The 16326-nt window shown below is 43.8% G+C and overlaps 1 protein-coding gene across 1 annotated transcript in view; it reads right to left on the reverse strand.

Moving 5' to 3' along the window:
- Positions 1-16326, reverse strand: part of ttn.2 (titin, tandem duplicate 2) — a 201248-nt gene that overhangs the window by 140353 nt on the left and 44569 nt on the right. The window contains 25 exon segments of the mRNA XM_054614804.1: positions 55-333; positions 720-1001; positions 1955-2233; positions 3103-3390; positions 4026-4304; positions 4412-4693; positions 4804-5082; positions 7241-7522; positions 7859-8137; positions 8228-8515; positions 8604-8882; positions 8977-9255; positions 9349-9627; positions 10036-10317; positions 10847-11125; positions 11237-11524; positions 11626-11904; positions 12371-12649; positions 13343-13621; positions 13970-14251; positions 14365-14643; positions 14747-15034; positions 15294-15572; positions 15665-15946; positions 16036-16314. Of these exon segments, the coding sequence (XP_054470779.1) occupies positions 55-333; positions 720-1001; positions 1955-2233; positions 3103-3390; positions 4026-4304; positions 4412-4693; positions 4804-5082; positions 7241-7522; positions 7859-8137; positions 8228-8515; positions 8604-8882; positions 8977-9255; positions 9349-9627; positions 10036-10317; positions 10847-11125; positions 11237-11524; positions 11626-11904; positions 12371-12649; positions 13343-13621; positions 13970-14251; positions 14365-14643; positions 14747-15034; positions 15294-15572; positions 15665-15946; positions 16036-16314 (7029 nt within the window).

The raw sequence follows: 16326 nt of genomic DNA on the forward strand, positions 1-16326 counted from the left end.
TGAACCGTTAAAGGACACAGGTGTGAATGCGGAGAGAAGGAGTCAGGTGTTCACCTAACACGTTGAGTTTGCAGGTGGAGGAGGCTGAGCCTATCTGGTTCTCGGCCTTGCAGGTGTACTCTCCGATGTCGGCCTTGGTGGCCTTGCTGAGCTTCAGACAGGCCACGCCCTTCACGTACTCTAACCTACAGGTGGGGCTGGACCGGACTTTGCCGTCGGCCTTGAACCAGGACACCTTGATCTCAGGAGTCCCGGCCACCTGACACTTCAGACACACGCCGTCTCCTGACGTCACCTCCATGGGCTCCAGAGACTCCACGAAGTACGGCGGCTCTGAGGTCACAAACAACAGGAGACACAGTTGAGAATCCTGACACCTGCTGGTCAACTCAGGTACTGCAGGGTTTGTCACAACACGGCTCTGTGGTTCTGTCTTTTAAAGGGGACAGAACCAGAGCTGGATTAAAGTGAACCAGCAGTTCCACCAATCAGCTTTGACTGGAGCTGCCACTGGTCCCATACAGACCCAGTGAGTTGAGCAGGTGACAACACTTTAAAGAACATGAGAAGAGACATTCAAAAGGTATCCACGTTGGAAAAACTGTCAAAATCTACGACAACCTTTTCAGAGCTTTTGTAGGTGAAGAACAAAAATATTCTATTCTTTATTTTAACAGAAAAAAAAATCTGAATTTACAAGATTAAAGTGGTAAATTTACCGAGGATGGACACAACGGCGTCACAGGTGTCCTTCCCGGCGTCGTTGGAAACCTCACAGGAGTACTTTCCCGCCGCCTCCTTGTCGTCAGTGCTCAGACACTCAAGGATGCAGGAGCTCTCCGTGGTGGTGACGTTGTATTTGTAGGAGGCAAAGATCTGCTGGCCGTCTTTGAACCACGTCACCGTGATTTTAGGAGTCCCGGTGTACGAACACTCCAACGTCAACGCTTTGCCCTTCTCCACCGACACGTCCTTCAGCTTCTTAGAGAAGGCTGCCGTCTCTGAGGGACAAACACAGAGACAGGACGTTATCAGAGGACAAACACCGAGACAGGACGTTATCAGAGGACAAACACAGAGACAGGACGTTATCAGAGGACAAACACAGAGACAGGACGTTATCAGAGGACAAACACAGAGATAGGACGTTATCAGAGGACAAACACAGAGACAGGACGTTATCAGAGGACAAACACAGAGATAGGACGTTATCAGAGGACAAACACAGAGATAGGACGTTATCAGAGGACAAACACAGAGATAGGACGTTATCAGAGGACAAACACAGAGACAGGACGTTATCAGAGGACAAACAGTCAAACACAGAGTCATAACTTGCAGGCACACAATAATATATGTATACTGTGTTTAGAGTGCATGGAGAAATAAAAACTCGAATGTGCTTAATCCTATTTAGAACGTGAGGTTTCGGTGCACGTCAGCCTCTAGTGGCCAAAATGAGTATAACAACAAACAAAAACAAATGATCTTGACAACAACAACAAGAAAAAAGAGTGCAGGTGGTGTACTCGTCTTCCTCATGGTGTTAGAAGTAGTCAGCTTTTAGTGAAAAAAAGACGACGGGATTATTCTGCTGTTTGTAACGGATGTTTTCATAGTTTAGCGCCCTTTCTCAGTTTTTTTATTCTCCGTTCATCGAGGAGACATGAGAGAACAACAAAGCTTCCTTCTAGAATTCAAGGTGACACGAGGAGAGTAACTAATGATCAGATGATCATTATTTATTATTACTATGGTGGTGAAGTATTCCTTTAAGTCCTTTAAGGGAAAACTATTTAGATCAGAATCAGAAAACGGATCCCCAGATATAATTAGTTGTACTGTGTTGTTTTGTTCTTCAGGTCTCCTGTTGTTTGTTAGTCAGACGATGACATGAGGTCCACGTTGACAGTAACTTCATGCTCCTTCTACAGAAACATGAACATAAACCGACCTTTGACGGTGAGGTTGACGGGGCAGCTCTCCTTCCCCGCGTCGTTGATGATCTGACAGGTGTACTCTCCGGCCTGAGACGCGTCCACTCTGAAGAGCTCCAGCAGGACCTGGTTGTCCTTCAGGGAGAATTCACATCCTTTTCCGGACAGGATCTCCTTGGTTCCTCTGAACCACTTCAGCCTGAGGGGGGCGCTGCCTTTCACCATGGCAGAGAAGGTCACGTCTGAGCCGGGCATGGCCTCCAGCGGCTGAGGAGGAACCACGAAGGACGGGGGTTCTGGGGACCAGAGGACAGTCAGGGGTCAAACATGGTGGACTCTGGTGGATCTGATCTGATGGAGTGTCTGTCGATACTGGTTTCTCTAAAGGAGTTATTTTATCAGACTCTAAACCAGAAATCGTTCCGGTTTCATTCCTCTCTAGGTTCATATCCTGTTCATTACATTACATTACATTACAGTCATTTAGCAGACGCTTTTATCCAAAGCGACTTACAGGAAGTGTATTCAACATAGGTATTCATATTCATATACATTCAGAGCCTGATTTATACATTTTGTGTACAACAAAGTGTACAACAAAGATAAATCTTAAATTCCCTCACTAAAAACCTTTGACTCTAATGTCAACAAAATGACACAATCATTTAGAACCTGGCTGTATCCAATGTTCACATGTATGTTCTGGAAATGTTTGAAACTTAGCACATGTTTTTATAAGATAATGCCTCATTTGCATATTTAAATTAACATTTTCCGACAACTTAAAGAAAGAAATAATCCTCTTAATGTAAGTAATTTATTTTATTTGACTTTTATTTTATCGGTTTGGTCTGAGACTGAGAGGGTAAAATAAACAAGTAATCAGTGGTGGAGAGTAACTAAGTACATGTACTCCTTAAGTATAAATCTGAGGTGCTTGTACTTTACTTTTTATTTCACCTCCACTACATCTCAGAGGTAAACATTTTACTTTTTACTGTAATACATCAAAGAGGTAAATATAGTAATTTTACTATACTACATCTCAGGGGTAAATATTGTATTATTTACTCAGCAGTAATATTAATCCAGAAACATCAGCTATAATAGTAAAACTCTGCCTCATTAATTAATTAAATAAGAATAAGCATTCAGTCTTTCTGACCTTTTACGACCCAGGAGGCCGTGGTGTCACTGGACCCCGCCTTGTTGACGGCTTTACATTTATACACTCCGGAGTCGGACATCTTCAGCGTGGACACTTTGAGCGTGCAGCTGTTGTTACTGAAGGAGATCTCGTAGTTGGGTCCGCTCTGGATCTCCTCCCCGTCGTGGTACCATGAGATGGTGAAAGGAGGGGAGCCCGACACTTTGCACTCCAACTCTCCAGCTGCTCCAACGACCGTGTTACAGTCCTTCAGCTTCCTAGAGAATGTTGGAGGTATGATCTTATCTGTTTGGAGGGAAACCAGACGTTAGAGGAGCATCAGGACAAACACAAGAGTAAATGTGTCGTCATTAACAGAGCTGGGTACCGACAGAGACCACACTGAATGTCTGCTCAGACCATAAACTTGTTGTTGATTTTAGTCTTTAGTCTGGGTTTAAAGTTCTTGTACAGCTGCTTGTTTTGAAGCATTTAACATTTGAGAACTTTGGCTACTGTTGTTAAAAAAAGGTTATGTAGACATCGGTGGTTTTAAGGCAGACCAGTGGTCCTCTCGCCCCCATACTAAGGCCAATATTACTTTATTCAACCCCACACTTATTAATCGTAATTATTTATGAACAGCGATGAATATAAGTGTGTTAACGCTCAATGAGCATTCTTGTGTCTCATTAGTCTTTTGGAGAACGACTGTTGTTGTTGGTATGTAAAAGTGGTATGTAAATACATCCCCATTGAAATGGTCTAGAAACCACCACTGCTTGTATAAACCCATGTTTAGAGTAAGTTATATATAAAAAAGAAGATAGAAAGAAGATATTTTGAAATTTAAACCAAATCTCAGGTATGACATTGGCACTAACGTGTAAATTTCAAACAACCCCCATCCCCAGTCACCAAAGAAGGAAGAGGACACCAACCTAAAACAGTGAGATTAATTTTACTCAGGTCCTTCCCGACCTCGTTCATGACCTCAAATGTATATTCTCCAGAGTCAACTTTCTCAGCAGAGAGAACGTTCAGGCTGGAAATCATCTGAGAAAATGAGATTTTGTATTTCCTCCCGGAGGCCAGCTCGACCCCGTCCTTGAACCACTTTGGTGTCAGCTCTGGGGTTCCGCACACTTTCACCTCCAGGGCGGCCATGTCGCCCGCTGTCACGCTCAGAGCGTCGGGCTTGTCCACGATCTTAGCGGGTTCTGGAATCAACAGAGAAGAAGCAGAACATGTTCTTAATCAAACCTGCAGGGCGAAGGAAGGAAGAAAAAAAACTGCATGAGAAAGAGAGAATTATATGATTACAAACCTAGAACAGTCAAGTTAGCGAAACACTCCACACTCCCAGCATCGTTTCTGAGTTGGCAGGTGTATTTGCCTGCCGTGGTTGCATCAGCCTTAAAGACTTTAAGAGCGACCTTGTTGTTCTCAAAGGTGATTTTCCTGTTGTCACCGTCCCTGAGAATGTGATCCTTGTCTTGAACCCAGGACACAGTAATGGGTTCAGAGCCTTTAACAGTGGCCACAAGGGTCACCTCCTCTCCCAGTATCACCGTCATGTTTGACAGTTTCTTCACAAACGACGGCGGCTCTGAAGAGAGGAGACAAACAGCGCAAAAGGGAAAGTCAGCAGGGTGACAGAGTTACCTGAAAATCTATTACTTCTGATTTTCATTTGAGACTAACGCAATTTCTACTGACCTCTGAGTTTAACTGAAGTCTTGCAGGTGTCACTTCCTACACTGTTTGACACTTTGCACTCGTATTCGCCGGCATCCGAGGACTCTATCCCAATGACATGCAGCGTAGCCGAGCTGCCCTCGCTCACCATCTTATACTTCCTGCTCTCCATCAGAGGTTTCCTGTCTTTGAACCAGGTGATTTGGAACGGAGCTGTACCGCTCATCTCGCAGTACAGACTCGCGTCCTTACCCTTCAGCCCTTCGATGGGCTGAGGTACTTTGATAAAAGATGGGGGGTCTACAAAAAGATCAGGAAACTGTTAAAGAGGCATACACGGGAAAATAATCCAAGACCAAATCTTAAAGCTGAAACCCGTAACATTGCATCTGTTGTAATGCTCTGTAGTGGCAAAAGGCCAAGATGAAGGAGTTGGTTAGGAAGTTTGTTGGGACGAAGGCTAAGATGGTGGAGTTGGTAAGAAAATTGGTTAGAACTACGTCTAAGATGGTGGAGTTGGTAGTGGTGTTGGTAAGGACGTTTGTTAGAACTACGTCTAAGATGGTGGAGTTGGTATGGAAGTTTGTTAGAACTACAAGTAAGATAGTGGAGTTGGTAAGAAAATTGGTTAGAACTACGTCTAAGATGGTGGAGTTGGTAGTGGTGTTGGTAAGGAAGTTTGTTGGAACTAAGACTAAGATGGTGGAGTTGGTAAGAAAATTGGTTAGAACTACGTCTAAGATGGTGGAGTTGGTAGTGGTGTTGGTAAGGAAGTGTGTTAGAACTACGTCTAAGATGGTGGAGTTGGTATGGAAGTTTGTTAGAACTACAAGTAAGATAGTGGAGTTGGTAAGAAAATTGGTTAGAACTACGTCTAAGATGGTGGAGTTGGTAGTGGTGTTGGTAAGGAAGTTTGTTGGAACTAAGACTAAGATGGTGGAGTTGGTAAGAAAATTGGTTAGAACTACGTCTAAGATGGTGGAGTTGGTAGTGGTGTTGGTAAGGAAGTTTGTTAGAACTACGTCTAAGATGGTGGAGTTGGTATGGAAGTTTGTTAGAACTACAAGTAAGATAGTGGAGTTGGTAAGAAAATTGGTTAGAACTACGTCTAAGATGGTGGAGTTGGTAGTGGTGTTGGTAAGGAAGTTTGTTGGAACTAAGACTAAGATGGTGGAGTTGGTAAGAAAATTGGTTAGAACTACGTCTAAGATGGTGGAGTTGGTAGTGGTGTTGGTAAGGAAGTTTGTTAGAACTACGTCTAAGATGGTGGAGTTGGTATGGAAGTTTGTTAGAACTACAAGTAAGATAGTGGAGTTGGTAAGAAAATTGGTTAGAACTACTTCTAAGATGGTGGAGTTGGTAGTGGTGTTGGTAAGGAAGTTTGTTGGAACTAAGACTAAGATGGTGGAGTTGGTAAGAAAATTGGTTAGAACTACGTCTAAGATGGTGGAGTTGGTAGTGGTGTTGGTAAGGAAGTTTGTTAGAACTACGTCTAAGATGGTGGAGTTGGTATGGAAGTTTGTTAGAACTACAAGTAAGATAGTGGAGTTGGTAAGAAAATTGGTTAGAACTACTTCTAAGATGGTGGAGTTGGTAGTGGTGTTGGTAAGGAAGTTTGTTGGAACTAAGACTAAGATGGTGGAGTTGGTAAGAAAATTGGTTAGAACTACGTCTAAGATGGTGGAGTTGGTAGTGGTGTTGGTAAGGAAGTTTGTTAGAACTACGTCTAAGATGGTGGAGTTGGTATGGAAGTTTGTTAGAACTACAAGTAAGATAGTGGAGTTGGTAAGAAAATTGGTTAGAACTACGTCTAAGATGGTGGAGTTCGTAGTAGTGTTGATAAGTTTGTTGGAACTAAGACTAAGATGGTGGAGTTGGTAAGAAAGTTTGTTGGAACTATGGCTGAGGTGTTCAGCTAAGCGTAGATGGCGCAGTTGTTGGCGGATTTATGAAATTACGGCTAAAACAGCGAATAATTTTGGGAAAGATGTGAAATGCACTGAAACTACAGTTGAAAAGGCAGTTGCTTTTAAGGACGATAGAGCTACAGCTGAACGGGCAGATTTGTTGAATTTGTTAAAGCTACAGATAAGATGGCTGAGGTTGTGGAAATTTGTTGGAACTGTGACAAGGACAGGGATGCTGTTTAAATTACAGCAGTTTATCTGGCCCAAAGGTTCCAGCAGGTTTTATTTGCATTTCCCAAACAAAGCGGCAACCCAACAAGCTGACAACATTTCTCAACAGCGGAAAAAGGAACAAGTGTCTAAGTTGCGAGCCTGAGGGTTTGACGATACTCCACAATACCGGATGATATATAACGGACTAAAGAACAATGTTACGTATTCCAGCTTTAAGCAATACAACCAAAACTTCAACAACACACTGAACAGCCGATGCATCAGAAAGTCAGACCATGGATGATAAATGTTGACTAGGAAGTCAGTGAGAGGCTGACCTTTAACGTTAAGCGTGGTGCTGCAGCTGACACTGCCAGCATCGTTCTGAACTTCACAGGTGTAAACGCCTTCATCATCAAAGCTGGCAGAGAGCAATTCCAGGACTGCTACTGAGTCAGCAAATGATGTCCTGTAGTTGCCCCCATCTGTGACCTTGGTGTCCTGTTTGTACCAGGTCACTTTCAGAGGGGCAGTGCCATTGACTTTGCACTCCAGCCGGAGCGACTCACCCTGCTTCACAAACTTAATGGCAGGGAGTTTCAGCACAAACTCGGGTGGTTCTGGAAAAGCCAAAATACAGACATATTAGCTGCCTGAATATGTAGGGGAACTCAGAGTATGTTGTTACAACAGGCATGAGGTGAGCAGTGGAGATGAGCTGAGGAGATGAGCTGACAATGATGGGGTTAGCAGCAGAGACGGGATGGTTGTGGAACAAGCAGGTGCATCACAAAGGCAACAAACACGTCTTGATGAGAAGCTGCAGCAGTGAAAACACTTATGAATAATATAGAAACAATGAAAGTTCCACTAGAGAACCACTAGTTTTAGCCAGCGATGCAGATGTGAAATGAACACAGCCACGCAAGAGTTGATCGAAAAGATGCAAGTCCAACCTTTGACTGTCAAGTCTGCACTGCAGCGTGCAGAGCCAGCATCATTACTGACTTGGCAAGAGTAAACTCCACTCTGGGTGACGCCCACAGAATAGAGCTCTAAGAAGCAAGACAGGCCCTCCAGCCCTGTGAAACAAGTGGGCCCGGTCATGAGCTCCGAGTCGTCCTTGAACCATTTGACCGTGAAAGGAGGCGTTCCTTTAAATGTGCCTTTGAAGCGTACAATGGTGTTGGGTAGAGCCGCCTGGGACCCAGGCAGCGTCACAAAGCTGGGAGGTTCTGAAGAGAACAAGACGGGCGGCGTTAAAAGAGGTACTCACCTTGGATTTAGGATTGCATGACCAATCAAGTGGGAGATTACTGTCTAACCTTTAACCATGAGGGATCCGCTGCATTCACAACTCCCCGCTGCGTTGGTCAGTTTGCAAGAGTAGGATCCTGCATCAGATCTCTCCAGCTGTTCGATTTCAACGGACACTGAATTGTCCTGCTGAATGAGTTTGTGTTTCACGCCACTAGAGATTTTGGTCCCGTCTTTTTGCCATTCCACAGAGATGGGCAAGGAACCAGATATTTTGCAACATATCTGAACAAAGGAGCCCAATATCTCCTGCATGTCTACCAGGGGTTTGATGAAGCTCGGGGCAATTACTTGTTCTGTTATCAAAAGAATAATAAGAAAGTTATCAGGCTTTATTCAACATGTCGCTAAGTACTGCAGGAGTTTTATGTTTTTCACACCAACCTAGTACGATCAGTTTGACTTTACAGGTGCAGCTACTGATGTGGTTTGCCACCTCGAAGACATACTCTCCTTCGTCCTCTTTCTGAGCCGACTGAACTTTTAGGCTGCTGATGTTGTTCTCAAAGATCAGCTTGTGCTGCCTGATGGACTGAAGCGCCCTGCCATCTTTCATCCATTTCACTTTGAGCTCAGGGGAGCCCGTCACTTTACAGTCCAGACTGACTGGATCTCCCACTGTGACCTTTATCACTTCAGGTTTCTCTGTGATCTGTGGAGGCTCTACAATGCAAAACAAAGTCAAAGATTCATACGTTTGATCACAGAGTTAGGGCTGTTGAAAGCTTAGATACCATGATTAGTAAAGCACATGTACCTTGCACCGTTAGGGTGGCAAAGCACTTATCCTGCCCGGCCTCGTTCACCACCTGGCAGGTGTATTTCCCGCTGTGTGTCACCTCACAGGTGGGAATCCTGAGAGTGGCCACATTGTTTTCAAATGATCTCTCAATCTTTGGATCCTCCAAAATCCAGTTCTCATCTTTTTGCCATTGTACAGAGAGAGTGGGAGAACCCTCCACAACACACTGAAACTCTGCCATTTTACCCAGAACAGTGGCAGTGTTTTCAATCCTCTTGGTGAATGTTGGTGGTTCTATTAGAGGAAACCAATGAAATGTTACAGAAAAGGCTCAGCTGTTACCTCAAATAATAAAAAATGTGGATTTGAGATTCTGATTAGACCAACCTTTGAGGATAAGCGTAGTCTTACATGTACAGCTTCCCACCTCATTAGCCACAGTACACTGGTATTCACCGACATCTACAGCATCACATTTGTGCACCTCTAGACCCACAGTGTCGTTCATCTGGGAGAAGCCGTGTTTAGCACTGGGTTTGATCTCTTTTGCATCTTTGTGCCACGTTATCTCAAATGGACCCGTTCCAGCTAGCTGACACTCAAAACAGGCACTAGAGCCTTTCACAACATCAGCTGGAGCCAACTCCTTAATAAATGATGGAGGTTCTGAGATGAGAGAGAACAAACTGTCACCTACCTTTTTCTCAACAGTTAATTATTTTCTAAACATTTTATGTCACAAACAGACTCTATCAGTATTTTATGCACATTTGGAAGCAGGGTTTCCCAGAGATCAGTATGTCGCTGGTTTGAGACATATTTTGAACTGTTTAAGGTCTGTTCATTTGTCGAGTCGGCTAGTTTATGCACAAAGCCGATTGTTAAAATTCTCAATTTAAAATAATCTTTTCATTTTAGGTACCCAAATGTAAAACTCTCACCTGAAATCAATTCCAATTCAGTTCTTTCCAACAGAATGGCAGATAATCCAGGAGAGGTGGGAAACCACTGCTTCCAATGATATATTCTTAAAAGTCCTGCCCAATGAGCACTACGTCTCCTGACACAACTAACCTTTGACCTTGAGCTCCATGCTGCAGCTCTCACTGCCGGCCTCATTGCGAGCCTCGCAGTAGTAAAGCCCACTGTCTTTGGTATCAGCGCCACAGACTTCCAGCGTGGCAACAGAGTTAACAAAGACCAACTTGTACCGATCGCTGGGGCTGATCTCGGAGCCTTCCCTGAACCAGTAGATGTCTATCTCAGGTGTGCCGGTCACCTGGCACTCAAACACTTTACGCTGACCGGGACGGACCACGGACACACGAGCCGGAGTTCGTGTGAACTTAGGGGGCTCTAAGAAAAAAAAATGAAATAATAGATGTGACCATCGGACAGACGGAGAGGGGGAAACTGATCTCGATAATGTTGGCAATGTCTCCATCCAAATGTTTCTCAAATTTGAAGTCTGTGTTTCCATCAGTTGATCTGTGAATATCGCTAAGAGGCAAAACAAGATGCCGATTTCATTAGTATTTTTTGTGGTATTCAAGTGATTGTGAGTATGGAAAGGCTCTTCTAAAACAGAGCTACAAAGGGTCACTATCCATATCTATAGAGCAGTAGGGAGGACCTTTTTTTCTTCTTCTCGTATTGTTAAAGGGCAGATCCCATTGAATATAATGTTGCACTTCCTCTTTCCTCCTGTTGGGTTAGGGTTAGAAGTGCTAGATATTGACTTCAAACAGCAGAGATTTAAATGAAAACACTACTAACTTTGAAGTGAATGTTTATGTAAGTCAAAGGAAAAGGAACTCATTCTGGATCCAAAATGCCATAATTTTTACTGACTCAGTTTGACATAAAGAACATAAAGAATAATAACCTTTGACAAAGAGCGTTGCCTGGCATGAAGTGGAGCCCACATCGTTCTGTACTTCACAGACATAGTCTCCAGAATCAGAGGTTTTAGCAAAGAAGAGCTCCAGTGAGCTTGAGGTGTTGTCTTTGACCACAGAGCAGTCGGCACTGGATACAATCTCTTTCTTGTTTTTAAACCACTTGGTGGTCAGTGGCGGCGTTCCAGAGACCAGTACGTTAAACTGGACTTTGGAGCCGGGCAAAACATTCATGGAATCAGGCTTTTCAAGAATGCATGGTGGTTCTGGAAGAGGAAAAAGCAAAATACTGCTTGTGAAAGCTGTGTAACAAAGATACTTCCTTTAAGATGCGAAGCTAAACTTTACCACCGACTGGTAAAAACCACAAAACAAACCTTTGACAAACAAGTTCCCAGAGCACTGGACGGTTCCTGCTTTGTTCTTAGCGATGCAGGTATAGCTGCCGCTATCTTTACTGTCAAGATTAGAGATTTCCAGGAAAGCAACATTCTCAAAGAATGTGCATTTGTGTTTCTCATCAGTCTGGATCTCTTTCTCATCTTTGTACCATTGTATGGTTATCGGCAGTGAGCCGGATACAAGACACTCCAGATGAGCAAACGATCCTTTGATACCTTCCGTCTTCTTCAGTTTTCTTGTAAAAGACGGTGGAATTATTTGATCTAACATTGATAGAAGAAAAAGAGATGAGAAGCAATGTTCACAGTACGATGTATTTAAATAAAACCAATGTTGAGTTCTTGGTTACACAATAAGAACTGACCCAGAACGGTGAGTGTGGCCTCGCAAGAACTTTGGCCGACATCATTTGAGACCTCAAAGGTGTAGTCACCACTGTCACTTTTCTCAGATTTCATAATCTTGAGCACAGAGCTGGTGTCTGTGCTATGCACTTTATATCTCTGGCCTGAGGTCAGCTCCTTGCCAGCCAGTAGCCACCTGGCCTTCAGCGGTTTTGTGCCTGAGAACCGGGCCTCCAGCGTGGCCGGATCGCCCTGAGTCACACTGATAGACTTGGCCTCCTCCGTGACCTTAGCCGGCTCTGAGACGTCAAACAACAGTCAGAAAATAATCTCTAATCGCATTTACTGCAACACAGTGACGGACCCAGAACTAAAGTCAACAACTAAGGATTCTAAAGATGCGTCTGGTCATTATCAACTCATTACAAGGTCATGTTGTTTCCCACATTTGTGTTGAGGTGGTCACAGGTCACAGGTCAATGCTGAATCTCATTCTGTGAAAGATGAAAATCATGGAGGCCAATCATTAAGTCCCCTATGTTTCTTTTAGGCAGAATGGACACGTCACTTCTTATAGCTTTGTGATGGACAGTTGAGCTGTTTGACACTGAAACTTTGGGAAGTTCTCCACTCTCTTCCCTGGCCATTTGAGATAAACTAACTTCTAGGAAACGTATAAATGTGTGACTTCATGAGTTGATAAGGATCGCCTGAACGCACCACTGGAAAATGTCAATGTCCAAGTTCTCGAGTATCTTAACCAACCTTTGACGGTCAACACAGCGGAGCATGTCTGGCTCCCGGCCTGATTCTGAGCCTGGCACGAGTATTTGCCGCCATGCTTGCTCTGTAAGTTGGTGAAGTGCAGCAGAGCCGTGTTGTTCTCAAACGTAATCTGAATGTGTTCTGCCTCTTTGAGCTCGTGGTTGTCTTTGGTCCAGTACACAGTCATGGGCTCTGAGCCCTTCAGGGTGCACTGCAGCGAAACCTCGCTGCCAACCAAGGAGCTGAGGTTCTCCAGCTTTCTCACAAATGACGGTGGTTCTACAGGGAAACATTTCATATGAATATTATTGGCTTCTCTACTGAATATTAGCCACGCAAAGTCAGACTTCCTCCTGCAAGCTCAGTGTTTTCTATGAGATTTAATGAAACATTTTAGATCAATTAGAGCGCTTTGGTGAGTGTTAAGGCAGTGAACGGCTCCAAACTCCTGATCAAAGAACTCGATATCAAGAAACTGATCTTGTTGAACATTTCTGGAGCAGGTAACCTGTTTTCTATCTTTAGAAGAAAAAGAAAATGACCACCCAGAGGTCGAGCACATTTGTCCAATCAGGCAGGGCCGGAAGGGTACTACTGTCTACCCTAAACATTTTTAGAACATGAATTGCAAGTCTGTCCATCCGAACAAAAGAAACCTTCAACCTTTTTTGCTGTTCTTGAAGAAGAACCTTTCTTTCTGAAAGATGTGTTCTTGTCTACATTGAGGGTCTAACAATAGATGGCTATCAGTGTTGTACAGATTGTCAAAGCCTCTTAGACAAATTCATCATTTCCAGCTATAAAAAAATGACTCTAGTCGCTGTATCTGTGAAGAAATAAAGAGGACTACTGAGCGTTGCTAGGTCAGGATGGAGCTTTGCGAGGCTATCCAAATAAATAGAACAGATTTAAATGTCATTTTTTTGAGTCAGCAGAATTGTTTAAAGACACGTCCACAGCATCTGAACCAACCTTTTAGTGTTACTTGACAATCACAGGAGGCCCTCCCCACTTCGTTCTCAACAGTACACTGGTATGAGCCCACGTCTCCTGCTTCTACTGCCAGAACCTGCAGGGCTATCAAGTCGTCTTTCAATGTGATCCTGTGTCTCTTGTCATTCCTGATCAGCTTTGTGTTCTTATAAAACAACACAGTGAAAGGGGCGGAGCCAGAGAGCTGGCCCTCCAGCATCATCTCAGAACCTTTCACCACATCTTTGGGCTCCATGCTACGCACAAACAACGGGGGTTCTAGAAGAGAAACGGCGGATGTGTCAGGGCATTAAACTGGACTTCGCAGGTTTGCTCAAAAAGTCAAAGAATCCAATGGAGTTTCACTGTGAAGTTGAAAATGCTTATTCTGAATGACTTCTTCAGCTCTAATGACGGTCTAGACTTCCTCAGTGTTTACCCTACAGAGAGGCCACGCCCCTTTAGCCTCACCAGTGGTGTTCAATTATGTCTTAGTTCACCAGGTGGCGTGATGCCTTGAGTGGATAAATGCTGACGACTTGTCATTTGCACTGAAGCAAAGCAAAATGTCTTCAATGTCACAGTAAAAGTCTCAAAATGGGAGTAAAATGAATGAGTGGAACCAACCTTTGACTGTGACTGTGCTGCTGCAGCGGTCACTACCAGCCTCGCTGGACGCCACACAGACATAATCTCCACTATCCTCGACTGCACAGTTGACTATTGCCAGAGAAGCCACTAAGTCAATCAAGGTCATTGTGTATTTAGGACTGGAGCTGATCTCCATCTCGTCCTTGAACCATTTAAAACCGATAACGGGGCTGCCCGTCACTTTGCACTCCAGCTTGGCGGAGTCGCCGCTGGTGACGAGCTTGGTCGCATCAAGCTTCCTGACGAACACGGGAGGTTCTGAGAGAAGAGGTTAACATTCATTATCAGACAGAAGACATCTTGTTAGTGTCATAAGAGATATGATGTCAAGACATTTTCATGCAGTTGCACACGACAGTGAAGACGGGCACCTTTCACAAAGAGGACTGCGGTGCAATCCACCTTCCCAGCATCATTGGACACTTGGCATGTGTATTTAGAGGAATCACTGGGTTTCACAGAGTGAAGCTCCAAAGAGCTGGAAGAGGCATCTTTCTTTATGAAATATGAGCCTCCAGTTATAATCTCTTTTTCATCTCTGAACCACTTTACAGCTAAAGGAGCTGTTCCAGTGAAGGTTGTTTTGAAGGACACGGTGGTTCCTGGTATAACATCCTGGTTGTCAGGTTTCACTGTGAACACTGGGGGCTCTAGAGGCCATAAACAAAAACAAAGATTGCATTTCATGTTAGCATGAAATTCTTGACAGATTGTACACAACAAGAGACACAACATAAGCCGAGCATTTATAACCTTTGACATATAGCGTGCCGCTGGTTTCCTTAAAACCGGCTGAATTGGTGGCTCTGCATTTGTAAACTCCAGAGTCGGCTTTCTCCAGCCGTATCATTTTCAGTGTAGCAGAGCTGTCTTTGAATTCAGGCTGGAATTTGGATCCAGACGTGACTTCCTGGTCGTCTTTGAACCAAGCAATGGTCATGGGTTGGGACCCAGACACTTTACAATCCATGGAGACGTCATTACCAATGTTACCATCAACTCTTTTCAAGGACTTGGTGAAAGTTGGAGGCATTATCCGATCTGGTTGTTGAAGAAAAAACATCTCATGCATTAACACAATTTCATTCTGTTTTAAGAATCACTTGGCTTCAATATAAAAGCAAATCACTCTGTCTTTAACTACAATTAAGTCTATTGCAACATTCGGACTTTAGATTAATGTAAGTCCCAAAACGTGTGTCGAAGTTTGTTTCCTTGTGGTTATAAACACAATCAAAAACTATAAAATTCAGAAGTAAGAGGTTTCAGTAAAGTTAAGACTTGTCATAGCGTAACGAACCTAAGATCGTGACTGAGCATGTGCACTGGTCTTTCCCGACTTTATTCGACACCTCCATCTTGTATTCTGAGGTGTCTCCTCTCTCTGCCGTAAGAATCTTCATGGTGGCAATATTTTCTTTCAGAGTCATCTTATATTTACGGCCACTGATCATCTCTTTGCCGTCTTTAAACCACTTCACTTTGAGGTCTGGACTTCCAGAGATCGTGCACTCCAACGTAGCAGAATCTCCTGCAGTCACACTAATGGACTCTGCAGGTTCTACGATTCTGGCAGGTTCTGGGATAAGAGAGTTATTAAGATATAAGAGATTAGACACAAGAACCTATAGACCTCGATGTAGTATCTCTGCATCAAAGACCTCAACTGACCTTGCACGGTCAAGGTAGCTTCGCATTTTTGTTGGCCAGCCTCGTTCTCAGCTTGGCACGAATACTTGCCGCCGTGGCTGATGGCCACTGTTGTTATGGACAAGCTAGCAACACCATTCTCAAACACCATCTTGATGTTTGAATCGTCATCTCTCAGTATTTCAGAGTCTTTAGTCCATTTAACAGAGATGGGAGCCGAGCCTTTAATGGTCCCCTGTAGTTTCACTGTATTGCTCAACACTGCTGTAGCACTCTCAACCCTCTTTGAGAAAGTTGGTGGTTCTAAAAAACAGTTCAAGAGTTAAAAAATGAGTTTGAAGAATGAGGTTAAATCTCATTTGTTAACATTGATTAAACTCAGGTTTACTAACCTTTAAGTTTAGCTAGGGCCTTAGTGGTGACTTTGCCCACATCATTGGATATGATACACTGATAATCTCCAACATCTGCACTATCAAAGGTCTGGATCTCCAGCCTTGACAAGGTATCTTGGACAGTTATTTTATATTTCTGATCACTCGGAATGGCTTTCTTATTTTTCAACCAGCTGATTTCAAAAGGAGCTGTTCCTGTGATCTCACACTCCAGCTGAGTAGCTGCTCCCTTCACCGCCTCTACAGTCTGCAGCTCTTTTCTAATGGATGGTGGCTCTGGGTGTCAAA

Source organism: Anoplopoma fimbria, chromosome 16 (genome assembly GCF_027596085.1).
Source record: "Anoplopoma fimbria isolate UVic2021 breed Golden Eagle Sablefish chromosome 16, Afim_UVic_2022, whole genome shotgun sequence".
Taxonomy (NCBI): domain Eukaryota; kingdom Metazoa; phylum Chordata; class Actinopteri; order Perciformes; family Anoplopomatidae; genus Anoplopoma; species Anoplopoma fimbria.